Genomic DNA, 14,825 nt, shown 5'->3' with positions numbered 1-14,825 from the left:
GCTAATCGATCATCTGTTGTTGACGTGTAGAGTTAAGGCATTCATGTTTTTACATTTGGCATTTAAAGAGTATTACAGTGTAAATATTATTATTAGGCAAAACATTCATGAAGAAATGTAGCTCTAAATATAACATATTAAAATCGATTTTAACTGTTAAAAGCTGCTGAAGTACAAAAATAGATTTTTTAAACACATTTTTAGAACATTGGGCCCTGATCTAAGCGCACAGTCCGAATCCACTTTTGCTAGTTTAACAATGGACAAAATAGTCGGCGCGCCAGGCGTATGGTCCAAAATAATAGGGTTGTACCTAGTCTCTTAATGAGTCATGGGTGTGTTTTGGGGGCGATAAACTAATCAGTCTCATCTCCCACTCCCTTTAAAAGCCAGGTACGCTTGCACCATGGCGGATTCGCTATTTACATGGTGGAATTTGCAAGTGGAAAACTGAACGCTTCTCCAGAGAGGAATCCTTTTATTTTTAATATTTGGCATGTTTGTGTGCTGCTGCGCGTACCTGTGTGTAACAAGCAGAGTGTGTTGTGCACCCGCCTATAGGCGCATATTACTAACGCGCCCTTTAAATAGCAAAAAAAAAAAAAACACCATTGACTTTAGACCAGGTTTTTGTTGGTCAATGGCGCAGTTGTTTTCAGTTGCCTCAAAATAGCAACGCGCCTGAACACACCTCGTTTTCAGACCAGCATGCCCATGGGTGAAGAGATGGGCGCAAGTGCATTTGCTATTTAAACAACGTGGTGCTGGATGTGAAAATGATAACTGCAGCGGGCTGAAACTAGCAAAAAACTCTTGTGTCGCGCCTGCCATCGCATTGCGCCGGGTGTATGATAGGGCCAATTATCTCCATGATAGTGGAGCTGTAGGTGGCCAGATCTCTATTCATTTGATGCTTAATATCCCATGGGGTGTTAAATATTTCAAATAAAAACCACTGACCTCGTTTATCCATAAGACTTAACCAAACGATTCACTGTAAATGATTTAGGGAACACATATACAGTACATACTGTAAATAATCCAAAACACATGTATTATTATTATCCATTTTCCGAACCGCTTGTTCTATGTAGGGTTGCAGGGTCTTGGGCTGTAGGCAGGGATTCAGCAAGTTGCTGGAAAAATTTCTTCAGAGATTTTGGTCCATATTGACATGATAGCATCACGCAGTTGCTGCAGATTTGATGGGCTGCACATCTATGATACGAATCTCCCTTTCCACCACATCCGAAAGCTGCTCTATTGGATTGAGTTTGAGATTATTTGAGCTTTGTGATATGGCGTGTTATCCTGCTGGAAGTAGCCATCAGAAGATGTGTACACTGTGTTCATAAAGGGATGGACATGGTCATCAACAATACTCAGGTAGGCTGAGGTGTTTAAATGATGCTCAATTGGTACTAAGGGGTCCAAAGTGTGCCAAGAAAATATCCCTCACACAATCACACCACGACCAGCAGCCTGAACTGTTGATACAAGGCAGGATGGATCCATGCTTTCATGTTGTGTACGCCAAATTCTGTCTGACCCTACAGAATATCGCAGCAGAAATTGAGACTCGTCAGACCAGGCAACGTTTTTTCCAATCTTCTATTGTCCAATTATGGTGAGCCTGTGTGAATTATAGCCTCAGTTTCCTGTTCTTAGCTGAAAGGAGTAGCACCGGTATGGTCTTCTGCTGTAATAGCCCAGCTTCAAAATTCGAGTCTGACGTCTTGTGCATTCAGAGATGCTCTTCTGCAGACCTCACTTGTGACAAGTGGTTATTTGAGTTACTGTTGCCTTCCTATCAGCCCGAACCAGTCTGGCCATTCTCCTCTGATCTCTGACATCAACAAGGCATTTTCAGCGCAGAACTGCCACTCACTGGATATTTTATCTTTCTAGGACTATTCTCTGTAAGCCCTAGGGATGGTTATGCATGAAAATCCCAGTAGATCAACAGTTTCTGAAATACTCAGACCAGCCTGTCTGGTACCAACAACCATGCCACGTTCACTTAAATCACCTTTCATCCCCATTCTGATGCTCAGTTTGTATTTCAGCAGATTGTTTTGACCATGTCTAATTGCTAAATGCATTAAGTTGCTGCCATGTGATTGGCTGATTAGATATTCGCATTAATGAGCAATTGAACAGGTGTACCTAATAAAGTGGCCAATGAGTATATATATATATATATATATATATATACACACACACACACACCCACACCCACACACCCACACACCCACCCCCACCCCCACCCACTCACACACCCACACCCACACACCAGTAATGTCTTAAAAGTTGGAAAGTTGGTGGAAGCTACAAAAAATCATGCCAACTATACTGTATATAAATAGGATCCACTGACTGAGTTATGCAAATTATTTTTGGAAGCTGCTGAGTGAGAGCAAATGCTGCATCTTATGCACATATGGGGAAACTAATATTATTCAAGAACAAAAACGGAATTCCCTGGGTCCCGGGGCCATTGTTGCCTACATTGAAGACAAAAGGATGTGATGTGGGCTAAGCATATGCATAAAACATGACTTAGTGTGTATATCTTTTGACCTAAAATGCTATGCTGAAATAATATGTGCTGTCTTGCAGAATACATGCTTTTGTACAAGAATATTTAGTCAAATCATGTCAAAAGCTTTTTTTTTTTTTTTTTTTTTTTTTAATGTTTCATAATTTATTTTGATTGGGAATTGTGAAAAATGCATCACTATATTTTTTTGATAACTTATGCAAGAAATCATTTTAGAAATCTCAGTCAGTATATGATTCATCAACTTTTCATCCTCAACTGTTGCTTTAAATAGATGTTTATGGTGATCAGCAGGACACCCAATAGACAATTTCATTCATTTTGCTTCTAATTCATGGCAAATCTCTTAAATGATTGTGATCTTTAACATTCTCAGAACAAATAAAGAAAATGAAGAGAAAAAGAGATGTTTTAAATTAGTCGCAATTTAAAGAGACCTATTATGCTTTTTTAAAATGTTGTCCATTGTTTCCAAACTCCCTGAAATGCCTCAATTGTAGACTTGAGTTTTCTTCTGGGAACGTACACGTTGCAATATTCCTCATTTAAATAATTCCCACCCATATGCAAAAAAAAAAGGGTGAGGCCTGGTTGAGTTGCATTAGTAGCGTGTTGAAACTCACGGTTATGGTAAGGGGCGTGGCATTTCTGAAACTAATCACAACACACTGGTCCAGCCGACCAATCAGAGCACATTGCACTTTTTGGAAGGAGGGGCTTCATAGAAACAGGAACTAAATAGAGCATTACTGACAGACTGGTAAGAGAGGTGCTGCAACAATGTCAAATATGTGAAAAAATTAGGTGTTTTTTGAACATTCAACCATGAGAATATATTCTAGTAGACCGCAAAAACAAAATCAAGACATTGTAAAAGGGCATAACAGGTCCTATTTAACGGTCAAAAGTGTTCTTAAAGTACTCTTCCACCAAATAAATATGACGCAATTATGGTGTGTGAGCTTGAAAGAGATAAAACAGGAACTTCTAATGAATCAAAACAAAGTAGCAGTGCCTCTTTTCTTCGAAACAGAAATCAAAGCAATAAAAAATCGTCAGTGGCACTGGGCATGATGTGTTAAATGCTGCTAGAACTGATGCTGACAACTTGGCACCTTTTTGCTTGGCTTAGTAATACATTACACCATAATGTAATGTCTCTGCGAAGAAAGAAAGTTGTCTTCTTTATTTAGATTGTGTTGGTAAATCACAAGAGACCATGCAGCTGCATGTTACCTTCAACAAACTATTTTAAGCTTCAGAAGTGATGTCCATCATTTGCTTTTGACCCAGTAGATGAAGGATGCTCATGTTATGATGTAACCTTAGATCTAAATGGCTAGGACGGATGAAGGTATAACAAAGTTAATATCTGAGATATGAATCAATGTAAGTACTCTAAAATCCAGTCCTAGGGCCATTACCCAGAGGTTCCAGTCTGTACTACAAGGGGACCGTGCTATATAGGAAGTTTATCCCTATTGCACAAGTAACCAATATCCTTCTGTGTGCAGTCTCGCATGGTAAACAAAGCCATCAGTAGTACATTAAACAAAACATCACGGGACACTGGGCGCAAAAGCACTTCCCAGCAATAAATGGTTAAAATGAAGAAATCTTAATATGTTTTCCGTATCATAAACTGTGGGGTTAATGTATGAGTGTACATTTAGCATGCTACTCTCAGTGGAAGAAAATGAGAATTGTTTTATTACAGCTGCTATATTATGCACTGTCAAATAGCATTCTAATTTTTTTCTTTTATGGTCTGTACATATGAAAGTGTGATGTGTATTATATTATTTGTATTATGCATAAGCACAAATCATATGCAAATTGCAGAAGTGAAATGCTCTAGCCATTAAAACACTGTGTTTATTTATTATGCCATTAAACTTTTCAAATGAACACAAATAAAACCGGCTGTCAGGGTGTGTGTTCCCTAGAATCAGAGAAATATTATTTAAAAGAATGAAAGGTCTAACAGGATGTATTAAAGTGTCAGAATCATGGCAATGGTGTTTATTTAGGACTGTCCTGCCACACCAAACTGACAAGCTGTTATGATGTAGACTACACGACCCTAATAATGTGGCCCGCCAGAAGATGTCACTGTGGTGTGACACCTTAAAAGCAACTCCAACTTCATGAAATACAGTTACTTGTTAAATTTTCATTTGTGTATTGAACATTTCTGAGTGATATGTTGTTGATGAAGATGTTTTGTTTTAAAATTAAAAATTGTCTTAATAACATCTTTGTTTTTATTCCTGCAACCAAAATGCATTAAGCCACAAAACCATCAGTATGCAGTGTCACTCCTCTGTTTACTCTGTATTAACTGTAATAATAATAATAATTATATATATATATATTAGCGCTGTCAAAACATTAATTGCGATTAATCACATCCAAAATAAAAGTTTGTTTACATAATATATGTGCGTGTACTGTGTATAATTATTATGTATAAATAAACAAACATTCATGTATATATTTAGGAAATATTTGCATGTATATACTGTATATATATATATATATATATTAGCGCTGTCAAAACATTAATTGCGATTAATCACATCCAAAATAAAAGTTTGTTTAATATATGTGCGTGTACTGTGTATAATTATTATGTATAAATACACAAACATTCATGTATATATTTAAGAAATATTTGCATGTATGTACTGTATATATGTGTATAATTAATATTATATATATATATATTTTTTTTTTTTTTACATATAAATATAACTCATTTTTCTTAAATGTATAGATGCACGTGTGTTTGCTATTTTTACCCTTTTCAATTAAACAATTTAAAATAAGATTTGATTGTGACAATATTTAAAATCTCTCTGTTTTCCATTAATGTTACCACCCATCCTAATTTACACATTCAGGGGGTAAAAAGGGTACAAAAGCTTTAAAAATTACTAAAATGTACAGTTTAGGTACTAATATGTACATTTAAGGTATATATGCACCCTTAAGGGGTAAATAAGGGAAAGGGTACCATTCCAGTGACAGCTTTTATACCTTTTTTTCTAAGAGGGATAAATTGTAGATTTTAAAAACTTGCTTATGCTTAAATCAAAAGTGAAAATTACCATTGAGAAAAATTGGGACCAAAAAAAAAAAACAAAAACAAAAAAAAGTATTTCTCTTACAGTACTGGGAATTTGTAGCTGAACTGTGATGATCATCCTCTTATCATCTTTCTTTTGATCTTGGGGTGAAATGTAACCCTGTCATGGTTTCGTGAGATGCACATGACGGACGCGTGAAAACGTCAGAGCGGTCTGATTGTAAAGACTCACGTGACCGCTGTGAACCGAAGAGATTTGGAAGGTTCAGGGATTCACCCGCTACTTAAGTCCAGCGGAACGCACCGCGTAGCCTACTTCACGCCATTCACAGCCCGTTTGTTGAAACGCAAAGTTAGGTTGTGTGACATAAGGAGGGGTGGTCTTGAATAAATCTCTACTTTGACGAAGCTCAACAGTGAAGCCGAACCTCTCTATAGAGTATAGCCACTGACTCTTGTTTTACAGACCGGAGCGCTGCATTGTTAAGAAGAATAGCCTTTATTTTCCCTCGGAGTTTAAAAAATGGGTGCGATACGCTTCATACAGTGATATCAACCGAAAAGGTAATAGTTTACCGGGAGACTTCTGAGAAGAATTTCAAGTCATCTTTCGGACTTCATTCAGGAAGAAAACACTTTTTTTCATCGGAGCGGACAAGTAAACGTTTATTTTCCTGCATCGTTTGGCCAAGACATCGCATCGCATAACTTAAGGTTAAATATACATCAAAGAACCGGATCTCATCCATAAAATACAGCTTGACCAAATGTCAAGGTTATTATAGGAAATCCTAAATTGCCATTCAACTCAAACACGTCGTGTATCAGTTGTTTTGTGTCTCTAATCTGAGATGCTTTTGTAGATTATTAAACTAACAAGCTCGTGGACGACTCTTGTATTGTGCTGTTGCGATACCATTTCTGGCGTTTCATGCTTTCACGGGATTATAGTTTGAATTAAAATCTGTGGATGGACGAAAACGACTAGCTATATTTCATTCCTTGTGGATTACTGAGAGAGAAATACGCGTGGGAATCGAGACACCTGAGCCGGATACCTGTAACTTTTCTTTCTCTCTCTCGAAAGCTCTTCATCTTACATGAGATTGCGCTTTCGGTCGCTGGTTGACACGGTCTTTTTTAATTTAACTCTTACTGGTTTGGTATAATGGACGTGATAGCTCTAGATAAAGTTCACCAGCATCACAATCCAACAGATTCACGCTGGGAATTCGTCGCTGGACTGTAGACGTCGGTCGGGAGATATTTTGGAGGAGCGCTGTTGTTTATCATCACAAACGGGATTTATTCGTGTAAACTACGATGTCCATTATACGCTCTTGGATGGAAACTCTGTTGCTGTATATGTTCATTACAGATGGTAAGTCACTCTTATTTTTATTGTTTAAACACCATACTTGCTTGATAATTCATGTTTGGGTGTTGTGAATGACTGCAGCGGATTTTAGCCTATACATTTTGATGTTGGGCTGCAGTGGTTTTTATAAGTCTTAATTGGTAATTCAGCACACATACACTAAAGCGCAGAGCTGAGATTAAGCCGATTTTAACGCTTGGAGTTCTTGTTTTGTTGCTGTCTCCAGCCTTGGTGGGCAACGTAAGCGTCAAGTGCGCCTTTTTTACTTCATATATAATGCTTTCTGTTTATGAACACAACATACACTTATTATTAAAGCATAGTAACTGCCCGCAAGGTGGGAGCACGACTAAAGCTTGAGGCCAACCGTGACAAAAAAAAAAAAAAGATTCCCATTTTATAAAACAATGTGAAATCAGTTATTCAGCCTGCTCTGTCAGAATGACGCTATTTTCTTTTTCCAGTTTTGTGTTGTAAAAAAGGTTACGAATTAGGGAACTGGGGGGGTCTATTTAAGACTATAAACCCTCAAAAGTAGTCAAAACAAAATATGTGGTGTTGAGTGTCTTGAAAAGTGTACAGATAATAAACATAATTCTACATATAGCCTAAGGCGCATTCAAAAATTCAGGGAATCATGAAAGTTAAGTCACAAGTTTGCGTATTTTCTCAGAAAAGACGCATAAGTCGCCAGAAGAGGTAACCATAGCAACAGTACGCACAAACATATCACAAGTATAGAAACATTAAACATTATTTATAGAAATTCCTTTAAAAGTTGACCTTTAAAAAGTTACATCAGTCTTTAATAGCCTATAGGCTACTGTAAATCAGATGGTTTAAAATGTCTGGCAGTTGAGCAATGGAAAGATTTTGCATGCGGTGAGAAAAGTTTGGATTATTATATTTCCTAATTATCTGTTGCTTGTTTACAAGAAATCAGTACTGTTCAAGTTCATTTCAGATTTGCTCTCTTTTGGTCCTCTGCAGTTTCAAATGAACACAATAAAATAATGACACTGTATAGATGCTTATCTGATTGCCAGTCTGAATTCATTTAAATACTTTTATCTGTTTTTTTTTTTTTGATCAGCTATCACAGCTGTGTCTCTCATTGTTTAATTTAAAGCATTGACAGGTTTGTATCTCATCAAGATGAATCTAAAATATCATCGAAACAAGAAACATGTCATTATAGGCTATTTTAGAGTCCATATTATGGCGTTATAGTGTGACTCAGATTATTATTGACAGTCATCAGGACAGAAGTGAAATTTCTTTGAAATATTCCTTTGAGGTTTGATCCCATCCCTTATTTTCCTTTCATGAAACCATAAGAACAAAGGCAACATCATTTGGGAGTCATCAAAGTCCTGAGGGTTCATAATGTGACTTGACTATTTGACAGAAGCTTGGATGTGAGGAACACCAGAAAGGGAGTTTCGTTTGTAGAAATGCTTTGATTTTTAAGATATGAGTTATGCCATGGGAATTGTTAGTTGATTTAAATTTGATCAACTCGTTTGGATTTCACTCTTCCATGATTCATACCCTGAACGTATAGAAAGCCGGAGCGATGGAAGGTCAGATGTGCTCATAATGTCATGTGTCAGGCACTGTCCAATACAGTTGCGCATGTTTTGACAACAGTGCCACTCAGTCATGCGTTTCCATTTGTAATCCAGACAGCCTTCATCTGCGGTTGGTACTGATGTACTTGGGCAATAAATTGGGCCAGCACAAGTGTGTCTCCTCTGCTTCCAGTTACAGACGTGACAGACAGGAACCAGGCATTAAGATCAAGGAAAACATCAACAAACCTGAGACGTGCCGTGAGCTCTCTAGGAATGTCTTGTTTGTTAATCCGCAGTGTTGCACCTGTGCGGAGAACCCTGGTTCGGTTTCAGAGCTGCTTGCTTGTGAAACCAAATCATCTGGAAAGAAATAGCTTTGTTTTGTACTCTTGTTTTATTTATTAGGCCTGGGATGTAGCATCGGTGGAGCTTTAGTTCCTTGATTTTGTTAGACCCCTGTGCTTCTTCTTTATCCTTATGACAAACTAACATGAAATTATTTTTGACAACACTTCTTGATTCTGATTATGATATGGCTCCTCTTTCATGGTCTTAAAGGGATAGTTTTCCCAAAAAAGTGACGTTGTTCCAAACCTGGACGACTTTCTTTCTTCTGTTAAACACAAAATAAGATATTTTAACACAAAAACAAAGTCTTAAATTTCAAATTTTGTCATTTTTAAAGAAATTTAAACAATAAATACTGTTTTGTGGCTCTTTAAAGTTCAAGCGGCTCGTGAACCGATCATCTCTCCCTACTAGTTCATTTATAGCATCAAATAAACATGAATGAACATCATAAGGAATGTTGTTTAAATCGCGGAAAGATGTCAGTACACACAATTTTTCAAGTTGAGGTTCACCTACGTTAATCTGCTAAATCTTTGTCAGCTTTGTCAGACAAAATGGCGGATTCGGCGTTATAATTGGTTAGATCACCTGTCAATCAAACTCCTGGCGAAGGGTCAATTGATGGCACCCATTGACTTCCATAGAATTTTTTTTCCTACTATGGAAGTCAATGGGTGAGCTCAACTGTCTGGTTACCTACATTCTTTAAAATATCTTCTTTTGTGTTCAGCAGAAGAAAGAAACTCATACAGGTTTGGAACTACTTGAGGGTGAGTAGGTAATGAGAAAATTAAAATTTTTGTGTGAACTATCCTTTTAAATATTTTAGGAACAGAACAAAGAAAAAGGCTCTTGGTTGTGTCATTGTAAATGCTGCATTTGCAAAATTTATTCCAAACTTGTTTGACTTTCTTTCTTTTGCAAAACACTTTTTTTTCCCCCCTGTTCATTGATAGTCAAAAAGATAGTTTTACATTAAATGTTGATAGCTACAACCTATTTCAAAGGTTCAAAGTTAACAGCTCTCAAAAGTTATGCTAAAATGGACTTCTAGGCCACAGCAGATGTACAAATCCTGATAGATTATTGCCAGTCATTCTTTACATGGGAGTGTTTCTTTGAACAGATGTATATATTTTAGAGACTCTCAGAGCATTTATCTGTCCAGTTCCTTTTTAGTGGGTTTGAAAGATTGAGGGTATGTTTACGCGACAACAATGTATTAAAAATGGAAAAAGTTTTTCCCCTTCCATTTTTCGCATGTGGACGACAACGTTGTCAAAATGATCCCTGTTCACATGGATCCTCGAAAACGACTTAAAATGCTGTATTATGCATGCCAGGCCAGTAGTTGGCGACGTCACTTTGTAAAGAAACACTACATGCCTGTAGACTGAACACGTAATATGCATGCGCAAGTTCACATTTTTGTAGTTTACACGGAGACTATAATGGTATAATTTTCAAAAAAAATTTCAGTTTTTAGTTGAACGTGTAAACAGCCCCTTAGATGTGCAAAAGGGCCCACCTTTTGCCAGGTTTTGGAATGCCGCACCACTTAAACATTACTTTAGGAATGCAAGGAGAGTGCCCGTTCGTTATTAATTGGCACTGCTTTTTTATCTACTGCTTCATATGAAGTCCTTGAAAAACTTGACAGAATTTGCTCAGGTTCACCTGGCACTAATGAGATTTCTTAATAGGATTTAGGTTTGTGTGACATTTGTAAACTCAAGCAACCTTATTACCACTAGAATAAGGTCAGAAATTAATAAAAAGGTGAAAAGTTTTGAATTGAAGGAGGATGTTTTTGCAGAATATTTATTTTTTTTCATTTCTGAGTAAAGAACATTTTCATTCCAGCATCTCTTGGCTTACACACCATAATCTGTGGCACAGCATGTCAAATCATTGATTAACGCAATAATAGCATTAGCGGGCACCGACAGCGACACTACAAACGTTGTTCCTTGAGTTGTGTTAAAAGACAGCTTTTGTGAAGTGGTGGTTTCCACAGATATGGCATGACTGAAGACCTCCTGCATCGGCCCTGAAGGCACTATGGCCTTTCTTCTGAGAGCACGCAACTTGTTTACATTCCCTGCACGTTGCCCTTTAAAAGAAATATCTCCTCCAATGGCAAGCACTGTGATCAACAACTGCACCGGGACGGCAACATCCTTTAAAATGTTCTTTTATTTCTTCAGAGGGAAGGCCTAATAGCAAGAGATGGCTGTACTTTACCATCGTTAAAACATCCTCTTTGAGTTTGAAGTTGACCCTTTGTCATGCGAGATAAATTGTCTCTCCCCAGGCAACCCGCCTGACCCATCTGTCAACCAATCAGGGAAAAAGACACTGCTTGTATCCTCCAGACTCTTTAGTTTGGTACCTACTGTGTCCATTCATCACTTACATCCTTCATTGTCATCATATACAGCCATCATATAGCGATAGCTCTGCGAATCACGATCAGAAACATCTCCCAGACAGCAGGGATGAGGAAAAATCACAAATGGACGACATTTGCGGCATCCCTACATCTTGTTTTCAGCGTGTTTTTTGGAACGGCTGGCTGTATCGTGCTCTTGCTTTAATAAGACTGCAGCTATGATTAAAGGGCTGACTCAGGAGACTGTAACCTGTATTTCCTGCTCTTGTTTCTAGCCCGTCGTTGCATGCCTGCCAGCTGCACAGGATTAGTGTCTTGACAAAAGGAATGCTTATTAATAAGAAAATTGTCTGTAGCTGTAGGAAAATTAAGTAGAAGTGAGATGCATATTTTGTTAGTCTGAAAAATCTCTGCGAGGCTATTAATTAGCCGACTAGGAGCATTTGCTAGGACAGAAACAAATAGATTAGCTGGGAAAATGCCTCTTGCCTTTTCGAGTAGAATTATCATTATCGCAAGCAACCACTTTCAAAGGCTTAGCTGTGACGGTAGAAATGTGCCAACTGGAACAGATTTTGCTGTACCGCATATATACAGTAGATGTATTTGTGTGGCTATAAGTGGGCAGGACTGATTTGCGTTATTTTTACATGTGAGAGAAGCAAAGAAATGGGGAGTAACTAGCCCCAAATAAGCCAAGAAGAGGAAGAACTTATTAAAGCGTGTTGTTGCACAGTCACAACCACATTAATACAGGGCTTTTTTTAATATTGTTTTTCTTTGTTGTTTTGAGGATTTTTTTTATCTAATGTCACAGAATGTGATGCTGTTTTTGCACTGCCAAATTGATCATTCATTGTTATGAATAATCAGATCTTTTAATTTGAAATTAAATGGACTAATTTAATACCCCAAAATTGATGATGCCGCATAGTTAATTATTATATAATTTCAATATATTTATTATATGAATTTTTTTTTTGCATTTATGCAGTTTTACTCATCTTTAGACCTTTTACACGCACACGCATACACACACAAATAAATATATTTATGTTTGGTAAGATTTTTTTATTTTTTTTTTCTGAAAAGTGTTATGCTCCGCAAGGCTGCATTTATTTGATCAAAAATAACAGTAAAATTATCATATTGCTAAACATATTATTACAGTTAAAAACAACAGTTTCTATTTGAATATATTTTGAAATATAATTTATTCCTGTGATGACAAAGCTGAATTTTCAGCATCATTACACATGATCCTCCAGAAATCATTCTAATATGCTGATTTGGTTTTTAAGAAACTTTTTTTTTTTTATGATTATCACTGTTGACAACAGTTGTGGTGCCTAATATTTTTGTGGAAACTATATTATATTATATTATATTATATTATATTATATTATATATTTCAGGATGCTTTTATTAATAGAAAATTCAAAAGAAAAGCATTTATTTGAAATAGAATTCTTTTGTAACATAAATTTCTTTACTGTCACTTTTTATCAATTTATTGTGTATATGGATTAGGCACATATATTTTATACATAAAAAGGCACACATACATTATGCACAGACATAATGTATATACAATAATGTATGTATATATTTTGTCAAGCTGTAGCCTTTCCGTGATTTTGATCATAGTGCACACTTGTACATCGGAAAACACAGATGGTTTGCAGAGTTGCTTATTTTTTCGGTCAGTGGCTGAACATACTCGTTTTTTTTTTTTTTTTTTCATTATTTACTAAACTAATTCTGTTAAACACCTAAGAAATGTTAGGTTGTCAACATTGTAAATAGCATTATGAAGTCCAAATGTTGTCAGCGTCCACTGGACATTTTGCCTCTACATGGGAGACTGTGATCTGTGATCACTGCAGTGGAAGCTGAAGAAATATGGCCAGATTTTTGCCCTCCAGCATTTCTTGGCTCCTCACGTGGTCCCGTTTGCCTCCCTCCCTTCCTCTCTTCCTCCATATCCACCACCGCTTCCCTCCCTCCGTATCTCATGTGCGACAAATCTGCAAAAGTCGCTTGTACTCCCAGTGCCCAGGCCAACTAGATGTCCCTTCAGCCTTTAGGCTTTGCTTGCTTTCTTTTTTTCCCCTTACTTCAGTTGTGATATTTCTTGCTCCTTCTGCACTGCAGGCCTCCGTTTGGCATGAGGATTTCACAACCCAAAGCAAGCCCAGTTAGAATGATTAGACTGGCAAATTGGTTGGGTCTGCAGTCCAGATATTTAAATCAGCAGACTCAGGCTGATGTGGGCGGTAAAGCCACTGTCTGGTCTGCATCGTCATTACCTTTCCTAATTGAGCGACACCTGTGGCAGGAGAGGTGATGATGGCGACGAGGGCTGACGGGGTCAGTGTAGTCTCAGCGTGACTCATTAGTCTTTCTGCTGGGCTCTTGTGCTGCTGCTTGGCTGCTTTTAAAAGTCCTCAAGCTTACACCAGTGACAGTAGCACAGTAACCTCAAACTGTGAGTGCCGAGCCACACTGAGGGGGAAATGTGTGTGGGTTGACTGAATGACTGTGTCACTGAGTAATATTATGCAACAGTGGTAATAAAGTATTAAACGGGGGCATAATCTACACTTTTGTAGGCCAAAAGTATGCCACATTCGTATGTGCCTGCTGAACATTGTTTCAAAACCATAGCATTAATACTGATTTTGACCTCCCATTGCTACTAAAACAGCTTTTACTGTAGGGCTGCTCAGTACTGGAAAAAACAGTAACACTTTAAAATAATGTTTCATTTGTTAACATTAGTATATTAACCAACATGAACTAACAATGAGCAATACATTTGTTACAGTATTTATTAATCTTTGTTAATGTTAGTTAATTTTTAAATACAGTTGTTCATTGTTTGTTCATGTTAGTTGCATTAAAGCTCTTCCGTGTTCTATGCCAGAACGCCGACTCATTATTGGGCAGCTCCTGCGTCAGCATCACACGCACAGCTCCGGCCAATACTGAGCTGGCGTTCGGACGTAGAACCTGGAAACAGCTTAGGTGAATGACACAGAAGAGAAGAAACTGTTGAATAAAGTCGTTATTTTTGTTTTGTTTTTGCGCACAAAAAGTATTCTTGTCGCTCCGTGAAATTAAGGTTGAATCACTGTAGTCACGTGGACTTTTAACAATGTCTTTAGTACCTTTTCTGGGCCTTGAAAGTGGTAATTAAATTGCTGGACGAGTCAGAGAGCTCTCGGATTCCAACAAAAATATCTTAATTTCTGTTCCGAAGATGAATGAAGGTCTTACGGGTTTGAAACAACATGAGGGTGAGTAATTAATGACTTTAACTAATGTTATCAAATACAACTTGTGATTTTAATAATGTATTATTAAATGTTGAAATTAACATTATCTAAGATTAATAAATGCTGTAGAAGTATTGTTCATTCTTTGTTAACTATATTTGTTAACTAATGAAACCTTATTCTAAAGTGTTGCCAAAAAACTGA

At 37.2% G+C, this 14,825-nt stretch overlaps 1 protein-coding gene across 1 annotated transcript in view; it reads left to right on the top strand.

Annotated features, from left to right (window-relative positions):
* Positions 1-5,541: 5,541 nt before the first annotated feature.
* tmem132e (transmembrane protein 132E) overlaps positions 5,542-14,825 on the top strand; it is a 366,256-nt gene continuing 356,972 nt past the window's right edge. Inside the window, exon 1 of the mRNA XM_051894027.1 lies at positions 5,542-7,029. Within this exon, the coding sequence (XP_051749987.1) occupies positions 6,972-7,029 (58 nt within the window). The 5' untranslated portion in view covers positions 5,542-6,971. The remainder of the gene's footprint in view (positions 7,030-14,825) is intronic.

This window comes from Ctenopharyngodon idella, chromosome 5, assembly GCF_019924925.1.
Source record: "Ctenopharyngodon idella isolate HZGC_01 chromosome 5, HZGC01, whole genome shotgun sequence".
NCBI lineage: Eukaryota > Metazoa > Chordata > Actinopteri > Cypriniformes > Xenocyprididae > Ctenopharyngodon > Ctenopharyngodon idella.
This window is presented reverse-complemented; position numbering and strand designations above follow the sequence as displayed.